Genomic DNA, 14,472 nt, shown 5'->3' on the forward strand with positions numbered 1-14,472 from the left:
CAGGCCTAAACATGAAGCCATTAACTTTTAAGCAAGATCTGACAATTTATTATTGCCACTGCTGGTGAGTAGTAATTCACAATCATGCTGTTTTTATAAAAATAAAAATAAAAATAACTTTCTGCCCTCTTCTTTACTCACTGTATAGTTCAGTTGGGTAAATCCTCCCTGTCTATTATCTATGCTGTCTTTTTTAACTGTGTGCTGAGATGAATGAAATTACTCTTCACTCCACCTTTCCAAGGAACTATTCTGATGAAATGTCATTATCTGGAAATGTTAAAGTTACTCCATTTCCATAGTGCTGAATATTTCTGACCATTTCAGATTTTGATCCATAGTCACAGCATCTGCAGCAGTTTCCATTTTGCCTTTGGGAGGAGGCCTGGCAAAGCCCACATTCCAGTTGGTGTAAAATCATGGATGTGAGTCATAAAGACTGTATCTGTTTATTTTTCTGTATTTTTTTGCCTGTGGGCTGAAATTGGTAAAGGGCTGTTTTAAAACCAATGATTGTGGAAAGAATTACTGCACTTTCCAAAAGCAAGTTACTGAAACTCACTGTAAGTTGTGTTTAAGGTGCTGCTTTGTTCAAGTAATGGAGGAGGTCACTTGTAGATGCAGAGCTATGTACAAAAGTGAGGTTTGGCTAGCAACGGATAGCTGATTGATTTGTGGAATGTGACCAGTTGTGGATGACGAGGATGGTCAGGCTACATCAACTATCCAATTGGCTCCTGGATCACTGAACAGCTTGTAGGTGTAAATGATGCTGGCAGAAACCTTCCAAGCCATGGAAATGAAAGAAGTATGCCCCTCTCTGCTGCAAAACTTTCTATCGTCTTCAGAAAGCCAGTTTACTTGCCCTCACCAGTTTCTGTATGCTGTGACATTTAACCAATAACAAAATAAACTTTGTTAACGTACCAGTTGACTGTGTGCCTTCTGTGAAGAAGTAAATCTTTAGAGAAAATGAGGACTGCAGATGCAGGAGATTAGCGCCAAAAAAGGTGTGGTACTGGAAAAGCACAGCTGGTCAGGCAACATCTGAGGAACAGGAGAGTCAACGTTTTGAGCATAAGCTCTTCACCATGAATGTTCCTGATGAAGAGTTTATGATTGAAACACCAACTTTCTTGCTCCTTGGAAGCTGCCTGAATCGCTGTGCTTTTCCCGAGCCACATATTTTGACTGTAATGAATCCTTGCTAACTACAGAAATCTGGTGGATGTTGCTGTCAACCTGGCTTAAAAAGACAAGCAAATTGTGGAATTTTGTACACTTTGATAAAATCTTTAACCTTTTTGTGATGACTTTGCAAATAGCAGGAAAGTGTTTCCAGTGCACTACTCGAATAAGTGATACCAAAATTGATGGCATCATATTATGGTGTTACTTATATCTCTATAATTACTTAAATAATTGCTATTTGTGCTTTATCAAAAATGCTCAAGGTATATTTCAGTTTCTATTGAGAAGTTCACAGCTACTTTCTATATTCTGGATGTTATTCTTTAACTGAATATTCTCTGGTATCCCATGTAATTCTTGTCTATTAGATGGATTAAAATTTGTGAACCAGTTAGAACAAGAACTGAATAGGGAACCCCTTTTTAAATCAATCAAAACATTAATTTCCCCTGCTTTCTCTTCCCCTCTCAGGAAGGAGACTTGCTGTTCCAGATTAATGAATGCAGGCAGCTCTCATTACTCAACTGGGTTTCCTGAGGCTGCTTTCTGTCCTCTCCCAGTTACCTGAAGTGCAGAGGCATCTACCCTCAGCTTTCTGACATTGGCCCTTCCAGTTCTCTATTTTGTTTGGCCGTTAACAAGGAGAGATTGAGAAGAGCACCCAGGCTAATGAGTCTCAAGTTTCTATTTTATCTCTATGTGCAAAATAAATCAGATGCCAGGAGACAGCAGGAGAGAGGAACAGACATATAATTGCTTTCTGCAGAGTAGGTGCCAAAATCATCACACAGAAACCAAAAGGTTAACTGTGTCAAATTGAAGAAGATGAACTTGTTTCACGTTGGAGTCAATACTTCATTTAACGGTAAAATACTTGACCATGGCTTAATCAAGAAGAAAAAAAAATTGTAGGGTTTTTTCCTGACTTAATTCCTTTATAAATTCTCCTCCTACTACTTCCATTACATATTTAGCAACCAGGGCTATAACATTATTTGAGGACTGTCATCCAGTGCGAAATCAGATTTTCTAATACAATCATGTTCAAAGTGGACTTTCATTGTAACAATTGCACAAAATGAATATCTGATTTTATGTGCTTTATACAGTACATTTAATATTCTAGCTGAACTGGTAAGGAAAGTTTATGGAAATACATAGGCTATAGTTTCTACAACCAAATAATGATTCTCAAAGTGGATGAATTGTTGACGTGAAGGTAATTACTTTTTGTTTTCATGAAAACCATTTGCTTGCTAACCTTTAAGTTTATGGTAAATTTATTTAATAAAATGGGTAATAAAAACTCTATTTTCCTTCATTTCTTGTGATTTTTCAGTTATATTATTTTGATTCATCAGATCTCACTGTAGCATACAATATTCCTGACTACATCATGTGGATCCAAGTATCTGCCAGTTTACATTCCTGCATAGATGAAGATGTGCCCTAATGTAGATCACTCTCTGGCTTCCATCCTCTTACCCTGATCAGTCACACCTCCAAAAATCCAACAGAGGCTAAAGACTCCTTTTATGGGAGATGGAAGATGTTTGGCAATAAATTATAAGACCGTAACCTAACAGCTATTTTGACATCATGAACTCTTGAATAAAGCTGAAATTGTTTCCTAACTGAAAACTAAAATTATATTACAATATTATGATGTTAATGGACACATGGCTCTATTTATTGCTGGTAATTTATTGTTACTTATGTTGGGAAATGTTGTGTGAAGAGTTTCTTATTGATGCCCAACAAGTGTGACAGAGAAAGCAGGTTAATTGAATGGTGGCATGAAAATGTGATGTTAAGATTTCCTACAATGGGCACCATATTATCTCTGTTTTTTTTTGTTTAGGAGGTGACAAAAAATAATTTGCACATATTTACTTGGTAGTGATGGTCGTTGAAGTGCAATCTTAGGCAATCCTGTGCTTCTTTTCTATGTCCACTTGGGCGAGTAGTCTGTTAAATGTCCCTATAGTGATTGGAACGAGGTCAGCCAAGTGGACCTTTTATAGGATATGAGTTCCCTGATTGGGGCTGTTAGTCTGGTCCAATCAGGGAATCATGATTGACATAAAAACAAAAGTGTACCATAGTTAGGCGATAGTGTGGGGGTAAATTTAGAAAAGAAGGGAAAAAAAACAAGTGTCCTTCACCTTCTTGATCACGTAGCATTGCTCTTTGTTGAGAAGGGCACTGTTTGATGCTGGCCACTTGAGTGTTTCTTTTTTTGCCTAGTGGTGGAATATAAATAAAGGCTTTGGGGCAGCATGGTGGCACAGTGGTTAGCACTGCTGCCTCACAGTGCTAGAGACCCAGGTTCAATTCCCGCCTCAGGCAACTGTGTGTGGAGTTTGCAAATTCTTCCCGTGTCTGTGTGGGTTTGCTCCGGTTTCCTCCCACAGTCCAAAAATGTGCAGGTTAGGTGAATTGGCCATGCTAAATTGCCCGTAGTGTTAGGTGAAGGGATAAATGTAGGGGAATGGGTCTGGGTGGGTTGCTCTTTGGCAGGTCGGTGTGGACTTGTTGGGCCGAAGGGCCTGTTTCCACACTGTAAGTAATCTAAACTCTGAACTTACATGTTTATTTTTCTTTGCTGTGTCCAATACCTGCAACATGGGTGCTGGGGAATAATAAGCACTACTGCTGTTAGGCAGTAGTGTGGGGGAAAGTTTTTAAAAAAAGGAAAAAAAAAGTGTCAGATCTCCAGTCTGTCCGAGTGCTGGCTGTGAGGGAGCTGAGTCAGTGTCAAGGACTTTAAAGTATAAATAAAAGGTGGCTTGGTGACGGAATACTGGCCTCTGTGAAATTATTTCAGTAAGGATGACATTAAGAGTCTGCGATGGAATATAGACAGATTAGGTGAATGGGAGAAACCTCGGCAGATGGCAGGTAATAAGAGGGAATGTGAGGGAAAGATAAAGTACCTGAATGTCATTTAAAAAACAAGAGTGTCAGGGGTGCTGTTCATTCCATAAACTGGCTCTGAGCTTGCTCGGTCAGTGTCATATACTATGTTAAAAATCACACAACACCAGGTTATAGTCCAATAGGTTTAATTGGAAGCACACTAGCTTTTGGAGCATCGCTCCTTCATCAGGTGATCACGCTCTGAAAGCTAGTGTGCTTCCAATTAAACCTGTTGGACTATAACCTGGTGTTGTGTGATTTTTTTTTAAACTTTGTACACCCCACTCCAACACCGGAATCTCCAAGTCATATAGTATGCACATGTAAATAAAGGGTGACTTGCTAATGGGATACCTGCCTCCATAGAATTATTTCAGTTCCTTCTGAAAAATGGCATCACAAACACTGCAGTGCTCTGAGTACTGCATTAAAGTGTCAGCCTTTGTTATGTGCAATCAGCTCCTTGAGCAGGTTTCAAGGCCTTGACTCAGTGGCTACATTATAATGACTGAGCTACAGTTGACATTTTAAGAAGCATCATTTTAAGTGAGAGAAGCCAGAAGAAGCATCTGTAAAGAAAAGGGAGAGAGACAAGTGGCAGAAATAGAAGTTAACAGTTGCATTGACAGCATAAGCAAATATCAGCCTTTGGAAATGGGATGTGGGACTGGTGAAGCTAACAGCATCTTTCTGGGCACAAAAAGGAAAAGAGAAAACGCAGCAGCACGATAGTGCAGAGAGGAAGCAAAGGTTGTAGGCTGCTTTGGAAAGAAGGAAGAGGTAAGTTAGCTCTGAACTTTGTTCAGAGAGAAGCGATCACTGTTAGAAATGAATCTTGTTCCTTGAAGAGCAACATCCTCTCTGAGCTTACAGTTAAAGACACTTGAGGTGTATCCAAATGTTGAAGTTGTGGGTGCACTTTTCTAGATGCACTTGTACCTACGTGTGTTATCCCTTATTGAAGGCTACCTTTGAATTTCTAACATTCTGGAGTTCTGTCAACATGGACTGGCTTCCACATCGACATATACTTGGTTGAGTTTTGATAACATTTTCCTCAATTTGGAGAGAACATAAATTCTTCTGTGCATCACACTTATTAAATACTTAACAACAAAGAATAAATGATATTTTTAGATGGGATGAACTTAAGCTGTCGCAGATTTGTCTGAACAACCCTTAAATACTGAACTGTTTTGTCAGTCAACGGAGATTTACTGCAAATTAAATTCTGTAAGAAGCTGACAGGATCATTTGAAATCTGGAGACCAGCTCAGAGCTCTTTAAAATTCATAACTTAGTGAAAAGTACAAGGAATGGGCAGGAATTCTTCACTTCATTTTGTGCTTTGAGATTAGCAAGCCAAGGGCTAAAGTAAATGTCATAGCTACTGAATTGCAGTCAAACTGGCTGGTTAAGAAGCCGAAGCAATGCTGCATATATGCAATCAATTTGAAATTCAACATTATAGCACCACTGCTGCATTAATAAAATAGTTGTATTGATTACAACCTGGATCACTATTCTTTCATTTCCACAGGATTTCATTTGCAATGCAAACCATTGATTCCAAAGTCAGTTTCATTGAAATCAAAAGACAAGAAAAACAAATGAGTATGTGAAACAAAAAAGAATTTATATCTGCTTGCTTATCTCACTATTTACTTGAGTGTGGAGTTGCCTTTCATTAATGATTAAATAAAAAAGGGTAATACATCTGTTTTGGTACAACAATAGACACATATCTTGGTTCTTGTAAAAATGAGATATTAGCAGTAACAACTGTAGAAGAAGATATTTTCATACAGATCTTTTCCAGTGTGAGACAGGATGGAATGATGACATTTACATACGTCATACAAACTTAGCCCATATCCTTTGCCCTTAGGTTTCCTGCCTGTGTAAGCACCTTTCATTGCTGCAAGACCTGTTAAAAAGTGAAAAGCCAAGACACATTGCAATCCAGTCCAAGTAAAAACAAATCCTATAAAACAGAAACAAATGAAAGTCGCATATTGAACTTCGTTCTCTTATGCTAATTCTCAATTTTTTTTTTGATCTTCCAAAAGGGGCATGTCCATTTTCTGCAAACCAAACCTGGGAAATAAAACTACAGAATAGCCACTGGATTATTTTCTTTCCACAGATGTCACATACATGCAGAATTGCCACTGTGAGATCAAAACAGAAACACAATACAGGAGAAAGTGCACCACACTATCGACTCAGGATCACAATACACTCTTCAAAAAAGTAACCGTTCTCATGGGGTTAATCTTTGTGTTACACCAACTCCATGCATTCTACTTTTTTGTCAGGCACTCTGGATCCAGAAAGGAACTTCTCCTTTAGCTTTTGGTTAGAACAGATGTATTTAAATCAACTCCCGAAGGTCCTAATAATGATGCCTGACCAAATATGTTTGTGTTCATGGCTACCATGCAATCCAAAAACAATGCCTCATGCAGCTATTCATTCTATGTGAGTACTCTACCATTAACCAACTGATTGGTCCCTGCTTTGTCTTTGCTTTGTTTTAGGCCTGTGCCAATACTGTTAGAGCTGGCAAACACCATAAAGTGCCAGTAGTGGTAACCAGGGAAAATACCTCACTTTCTTCTGATTAATCAATTTGAAGTACATTTAACCAACTATAAATATTAGTGCAATTAGTTTATTGGTGAAAAGCATTGTGAGTAAAATGGTTTCTATAATATAACCATATCTGTCAAAAGAAGGAACTGTGTTAATTCACAAATAACTGAAAACAGATTATTTTAGTGGGTACTTGCTCGTTCCTGTCTGTCAATAAGTGCCTCGTATTCCAATTGTAGACTTAGAGTCTTGGTTGGCTCAGAATTAACTGATTATTCATTCTCCATAATTGCTAGGCTGTTTTCTAAATTTCTCTTCCTGACCTATAACTTGCTAGTGGGGAGTTGGCTACTTTAATTAATGAAGCTTAGTGTTCTGAATTGCCTCATTGCACTTATTGATTTTTGGTAAAACATCACAAACAGCACTGATTATTAAAAGGATAGTTCTAAGTTGGGATTTGAATGAATACATTTGTTTGAAGCAAAAGGATAGGAACTGCTTAAAGTCTATGTGGGTATTACAAATTTCAGACAGGTTATTAACATCATACTGGTTGCAGAGAATTAATGAAAAGCTAATCATGTTTTTTTATGTTAGTGCAATACATCCAAAAGGTTTAAGAGAACCATTGAGGTGGCTTTGATGATTATATTATGAAAGACCATCTCCAAAATGCCCACTGTCACTCAGTAGAATATTTATGCACTATTCAGTAAATAGAAGTTTTTGTTTTGGTTGTGCATACCAAAATAATATCGTGCATGAACAGATCAATTCCGTAAATATTAATGTAAGATTGATTAATAATGAATTTGAGCACAACCTGTTAACTTAACTTTTTTCTTCTTATTTAGTTTGAATTCTTGCATAAAGTATCACTTCCCATTTGACTCTTCTATTTTAAGGTTTCATTCATCATTTGGCATATTGATTAGTTCTGGCCTGAGATGTTTTATTGCAGCATTCTTGACATGTACTTGACATAAGCTTCTATATTGCATAATGTGACTTTTGCATTTGATTAGTGTGGCTGTTATGCTGGTTTCCAAAATGTTTTTCATTCATCATATAGCTTATTGATGAATACTCACTGTTCACAACTTAATTTCAATCTATGTCACTTACTTTCTACAGTTAAGGTAATGGGCTGGCTGGTTTTGTTTTCTCCATTTTTGTCATTTACTGCCTGGACATAGTATCTTCCTGTGTCAGGTGCCACTGTTGACAAGATGACAAGTGTGTTTTCCATCGTAATAGCTCTGTTGGGACAAACAAGGGAGAAATGAGAAATGGCAAGGGTTTGTAAAAATGAAAACTGCCCATGCTGTCTTTCAAGACTTTATGTTCTTTGTGCATATAATGATCTGGAATCAGAAACATTATCTTTGTGGAGGTCATAGTTTTAGCAACTCTCATAACTCTATGAAACAAACTAAGATTCCTGTTTTTTTTTGCAAGTGAAGATTTATGAGTTTCTTCTTTAAAGTGAAATTGCCACAATTTATCTTTTGATATCTCAATGAAATCTGGTAGTTAATGCTCACAGCTCCAGCAGAGATTTTTTTTGTCTTCACAATAAAGTAATTATTACATGAGAATATCAATTTGATGAAAATAATACAAAACAGTGCAATTTCATGAATAAACTTACTTTGTTTTGACTAAATCACTAAAAGCATGGAATCTTAAACATGTAATTATTACATCCTGATTTATTTTCTGTTCGGATCAGAATTTCTACATATTGCAACAAGTTATACTAATTCTTACTTAAATGAAGAATTAAGATCTGATTATATTCAAACATACTTGACATAAAATACTTCACAAAAATTTGTTAAACCAACAGTCTCAAGTTCTGATAAATGCTACTCTGTCTAACACACATAAAATTTGATGACATGCTCATCATTAAAAGTTAGATTAAGAAGGAACATTTTATATTGTATCAGGATGTATTACTTAATTGAATAAATTACCTTTTTTACCTTCCAAAGCTTGTTGTTAAGTTATTATTGGCTGGTTCTACTGGCTCATTTATGTGACAAAACAAATCAAGTGATATTGCAGAGCTACCTATTTCCAAATAACGAAATGATTTCTCTGATGCCAACAGAGATAATAGCATCTGAACAGCAGAGTTAACATTAAATTCAGTAGCACACTTTTATTTCTTCCATTTATTTCATATATATAACTTTGATCAGTGAGGATTTTTTTTCAAATATTAGGGCAGGGAAGCCAGAGAGGAAAACCACAAAAATGATTGGAGCAAGTAGGTGCATTGAGATTCTTTGTTCACCTCAGATACGTTTTTCTTTGGAACCAGCAAATCAACTGGTGATAGCTAGAGGACAGCAAGGTCCATTTGAGAAGCTGGCAGTGCAAGAAAAAGTAAATTCTTGTTGCTAGTCTGATAAACTAAAGCAGCTTCCTTTTTTAAAAGTTTCTACATTTTAGATTTTTGTCCAACATTTCATTTCAATTGTTCCAGAAAACTAAAATTTATGATTCAAACTTAAATTATCAATTTGATAATTTTTACCCAAGTGACCAAAACATTATAGCTTGTATAGTAGAGTAAATCCTGTATCCCTGGGAATGCATGTAGCATTTGGATGCTGTGCTCCAATCAGTAGCTCACTGTAAATCATTTACTTCCTCAGCTACACTGTTCATTTCCGGTCCTGTGATGTAGCTATCCCTTAAATAGCACTGTAAGTGTAACTATAGTCTGTTATCAAAACTGAAATTAGCTGAGTTCTGAATTTCATAAAAATGTCAATCATTAAATATAATTAAATGACTCGAGAACATTTATCAGAAGTGTGGAAAGATTTCAACATAGAAGAGTTCTGCTGCATTTGAAAAGGATGGTATGAGATTTTTAGATTGGAAGTGATCATTGGCAAGGAGCTTAGGTAATTACTTGAGGACTAATTACCACAAAAAACTTCAATTTAATAATTTTTAATTTATTATTTAAATTCAGAAGAACTCGGCTCTTTAGAGCTTTAGTGGCATGCAGTGATTATTAACTCACTTAATACAACATGTTTATTGTAAAATTCAAAATCAGACCATCTACGAAGCCCAAAATAAGCAAATTTAAAATCATTCTGCACATTTCACACTTCAGCTAAATATGATGCAATCGCTTGTTTGCAAAGTGAAGCTGATGTAACCTTTACTATTCTCGTGGCAGTAATGACCCATTTTTCATGGACCTTACACATGAATGCTGGTTCACTGGGCCACTTCTATTTTGCTAAAAATGAAGCTCATAGAACGATAATGGGTACAGTATCCAGAAATCATTCAGCTGAATAAAATGCTGTGACTCTATGAATTTCAACTGGGATTCTACAAACCTACTGGGGAGATGCTGAGCCAGTGGTAATATCGTGGGGCTCGTAATCCAGAGCCCCAGGCTAATGTGCTGTGAGCAAGTGTTGAAATATCACCATGGCAATTGGTGAAATTTGAATGCAACAAATCTAAAATAACAAAAAATGGCCAACCATGTGCTGATTCTTAGTTGCTGTAAAGAAACCATGTGGTTCACTAATACCCTTTTAAGGAGGAAATCTGCCTATCCTTATTTGGTCTGGCCTACATGGGACTCTCGTCCCATAGCAACATGGCTGATTCAGAACTGTCCTCTGGCAATTAGGGAAAGGCAATAAGATCTGTCCTAGCTAGTGATGTTCATATTTCATGGACACAAAAACAAATTGCCAGGCATGAGAATTTACTTTGATATGCAGAGTGAATATCTATAATATTATTTGTGGAAACTTGCTGTAATAATCATTGAAGTTTGAAGCAGGATGTCACAAATTAGTTTTAAGTAGCAATTAAAACAAAGTAAATATTTTGGCAGACAGGTACTTTAAAGTGAATAACCAGCTTTTTTTTCTATTATCGGGATCGTAGCAAGAAGTTGGCTTTTTCTTGTACAGTCAGCTTCTCAACTGGACCTTGCTGTGCTCTAAATATCACCAATTTGTTAGTTCCAAAGGAAAACGTATCTGACATGATCAAAGAATCTCAAAGCACCGACTTAGACCAATCATAAAAATTTGCTCATCTTATATACGATCTAGGATTTATACATCATTTGTAGGGAATGCAGAGAAATAAACTTTCATGTTTTAAAAACAGCTCACATTACAGAAGTAGTAGTTTGGGAGGTCTTGAAGACAACTGGGTAGATAAATCTCCAGGACCTGTTTAAATGTATCCCAGTAAATTTTGGGGAAGTAAGAGAGGAAATTGTGAGAAACCCCTTGCAGAAATATTTGCATCATCTATAACTACAGGTGAGGTGCCTGATGACTGAAAGGTGGCTAATATTGTACCTTTTGCTAAAGAAAGATTGTAAGGAGAAACCAGGGAACAATAGAACTGTGAGTCTGACTTTGGTTATGCATAAATTGTTGGAGGTGATTATAAAAGATAGGATTTATGGACATTTGGAAAGGCATCAGTGATCGTCAGCTTGGTTTTGTGCAAGGAAAATCATGCCTCACAAACTTGATTGAGTTTTTTGAGGAAGTAACAAAAAAACCATTGAAGGCAGTGCAGTAGATGTTCATTTAGATTTTAGTAAGGCGTTTGACAAGGTTCTACATGGTAGACTTATCAATCAAGTTAGGCCACATGGGATTCAGGATGAGCTTGCCAATTGGATGTAATTGGTTTAATAGCAGGAGACTGAGAGTAATGGTGGAGGGTTGCTTTGGACTAGAGCCTTGTTAACAGCGGTGTCCCACAGGAATCAGTTCTGGGGTCCTCTTTTGTTTGTCATCTTATATCAATGGTTTGGATGAGAATGCAGAAGGAATGGTTAGTAAGTTTGCAGGCAACACCAAAATTGGTGGCATAGTAGACAATGAAGAAGGTTGCCTAAGATTACAGATGGATCTTGATCAAATGGGTGAAAGGGTTGAAAAATGGCAGATGCAGTTCAATCTGGATAAATATGAGTTATTGCATTTTGGTACATCAAATGAGGGTAGGGCTTATACAATTAATGGTAAGGCCCTGGGGAGTGTTATCGAACAGAGGGACCCAGGGGTGCAGGTACATGATCCTTTGCTGTTTGCGTCACATATAGACAGGGTAGTTAAAAAGGCATTTGGCATGTTTGCCTTCATTGCTCAGTCTTTTGAGTGTAGGAGTTGGGAAGTCATATTGCGGGAGAAAGTGAGGACTGCAGATGCTGGAGATCTGAGCTGAAAATGTTTTGCTGGAAAAGTGCAGCAGGTCAGGCAGCATCCAAGGAGCAGGAGAATCGACGTTTCGGGTCTTCCTGAAAAAGGGCTCATGCCCGAAACGTCAATTCTCCTGCTCCTTGGATGCTGCCTGACCTGCGCTTTTCCAGCAACACATTTTCAAGTCATACTGCGGTTGGACCGGACATTGAGCCTCTTCTGGAATATTGTGTCCAGTTATGGTCGCCCAGTTGTAGGAAGGATAGTATCACGCTGGAGAGGGTTCAGAATAGATTTACCAGGATGCTGCCAGGTATGGAAGATTTGAGTTATAGAGGAAAGGCAGGATAGGTACTTTTTCCATGGGAGCGTAGGTGGTTGAGAGGCAACCTGATACAAGTTTATAAAATAATGAGGGGTATAGATAGAGTTAATGGTAGTTGTCTTTTCCCTGGAATGGTGGGTTTCAAGACTAGGGGGCACATTTTTAAGAAGAGAGGACAGAGACTTTTAAAAAAGGCATGAGAGGCAAATATTTTCCACAGAGGGTGGTTTGCATGTGGAATGAACTTGCCAAGGAAGTGCAGGATATGAGTACAATTGCAATGTTTAAAAACATTTGAATAGATGAACAGGAAAGGTTTGGAGGATATGGGCCAGAAGCAGACAGGTGGGACTAGTTTAGTTTGGGATTATGTTCAGCATGGACTGATTAGACCAAAAGGTCTGTTTCCATGCTGTATGACTCTATGTATACATTTGATGGTGTTGTGCCCAATGTTTCTCCATATTTGCAATTCTGTGGTAACAGAAAACAGCCAAGTGAGGTGAATCAAGCCATGAGAGCAGAACATTGTGGTTGCTGAGGTGCTGCTCTTCTCAACCAACATTTTTTTTGAGCCCTAACAGAAAACAAATGCTGTATATCTGGATTGCTCCATCATTCGGTTATTGATGACACATTAACATCTTAAAATAGTCTTAAACACTGACAAACCTGCTTTTGTCTACATTTTCTCTGTTCATTTGAGAATAAATTTTAAAAAAGGAAGTGTTTCATGTTTTCTAACAAACACTCACTTCTAACAAAGATTTGCCAGTGTCCCTTGTCAATAAACTGGAACTTCAAAGAATGGACAACTATCTCATTCAGAAAATTATCGGTGTCAAGACACCAAGCATGAATGTGTGGGCAAAGAAGGTATCAGACTGTTGCTGTGGACTGTTCTTTTATGGTTGGACCCATTCACCGGTCAATATTAGTGGTACACTGCTTTCTGTTTCAATTATGGCAGGCTTGAACAGAGCATTTTATATTGTCCCTGGATGGAATTTTCCATTTCCCAGTGTGATAACCACACACTCACATACACACAACACCACGGTCAAATCAGGACAAAGTTGAATAAGGTTATAATGCTGAACAAAGCAATCAGCACTGTGGAAAGTATTGGATAATTTTGGCTGAATGTAATTGCTGAGATATGTGACAACAGTGCTTGTCTCACTCTTTTCATGGTAAAATGACAGCTCAACAAAGGCAGATGTCTGCAACAGCCTGATAATTTTAATGTAAAATTCTTTTTGTCATGTTGTACCTTTTTTTTTCTCTAGAGTGCAATCCTGATAAGACTGCATGGTCTTAGTTTAACTGAACCAAAATTAAATATGCCCAGAATTTGCAATCCTTTATTAAAATTCTGTTTTCACGACACTGCCACAGTTAACATCATTTTTCAAATTACAAACTGAATTCTAGTCAAAAATTATCTGAGACTTTTTCCATTAAATTACTGGCAATATTAATGAAGTGCAGTGATGTAGTAAAATGTAAATGGAGTTTCATATGATCTTTGTAGTTTCACACAAATAGAGTCATACAGCACAGAGACAAGCCCCTCGGCCCACACTGGTCCATGCTGACCAAAACGTCCATCCACACTAACCCCATTTCCCTGCACTTGGCCCATATTCTTCTATACCTTTCCTTTCCATGGATTAATGTATTCCCTCCATCCCTAATCCCTCCCTTTCCCCATCCCCATCTCCTCCCCCTTCGCCCTCCCCTCCCCATTTCTTCTCCCTACCTCCCCTCTGCCATTTCCCTTCTCCCTCCCCTCCCCGTTCCCTCCTCCCTTCCCCTCCTCATTTCTTTGCCCCATCTTCTCTCTACCTTTCCATTTACCCTCCCTATTCCATGCCTGTTCCCCCTTCTGTCATTCCCTCTCCCTTTCTCTTCCATTCCTTTCCTCCCTTGTCTCCCATCACTGTCTCCCTCTCCTCTTGCCTCCTCTGCCCGCCCACCCCATCTCTCTCCCTTTCCTTTTTCCTGTATTCCCTCCCAAATCACTATTGGACCAAATCCTTTACAAACCAATTTCTGATATGAAGGAGGAGAACAGCTTCGGACAGTAGCTAATAATTACATAGATGGTATTTATGGTAGTTGGTGTGGAACAAGACCTTGAATAAAATGGTAAACAGCATTTTTACAAAAATTATGTTTAGTTAACTGCTTAGTAAAGCAGAGTTAATCTTTCAAGTCGAA

At 37.8% G+C, this 14,472-nt stretch overlaps 1 protein-coding gene across 8 annotated transcripts in view; it reads right to left on the reverse strand.

Annotated features, from left to right (window-relative positions):
* Window positions 1-14,472, reverse strand: part of sdk2b (sidekick cell adhesion molecule 2b) — a 951,812-nt gene that overhangs the window by 330,510 nt on the left and 606,830 nt on the right. For all 8 annotated transcript variants that reach the window (XM_072558555.1, XM_072558553.1, XM_072558550.1 and 5 more), the window contains exon 5: window positions 7,834-7,967. In XM_072558555.1, the coding sequence (XP_072414656.1) occupies window positions 7,834-7,967 (134 nt within the window). The remainder of the gene's footprint in view (window positions 1-7,833; window positions 7,968-14,472) is intronic.

Source organism: Chiloscyllium punctatum, chromosome 39, assembly GCF_047496795.1.
Source record: "Chiloscyllium punctatum isolate Juve2018m chromosome 39, sChiPun1.3, whole genome shotgun sequence".
Taxonomy (NCBI): domain Eukaryota; kingdom Metazoa; phylum Chordata; class Chondrichthyes; order Orectolobiformes; family Hemiscylliidae; genus Chiloscyllium; species Chiloscyllium punctatum.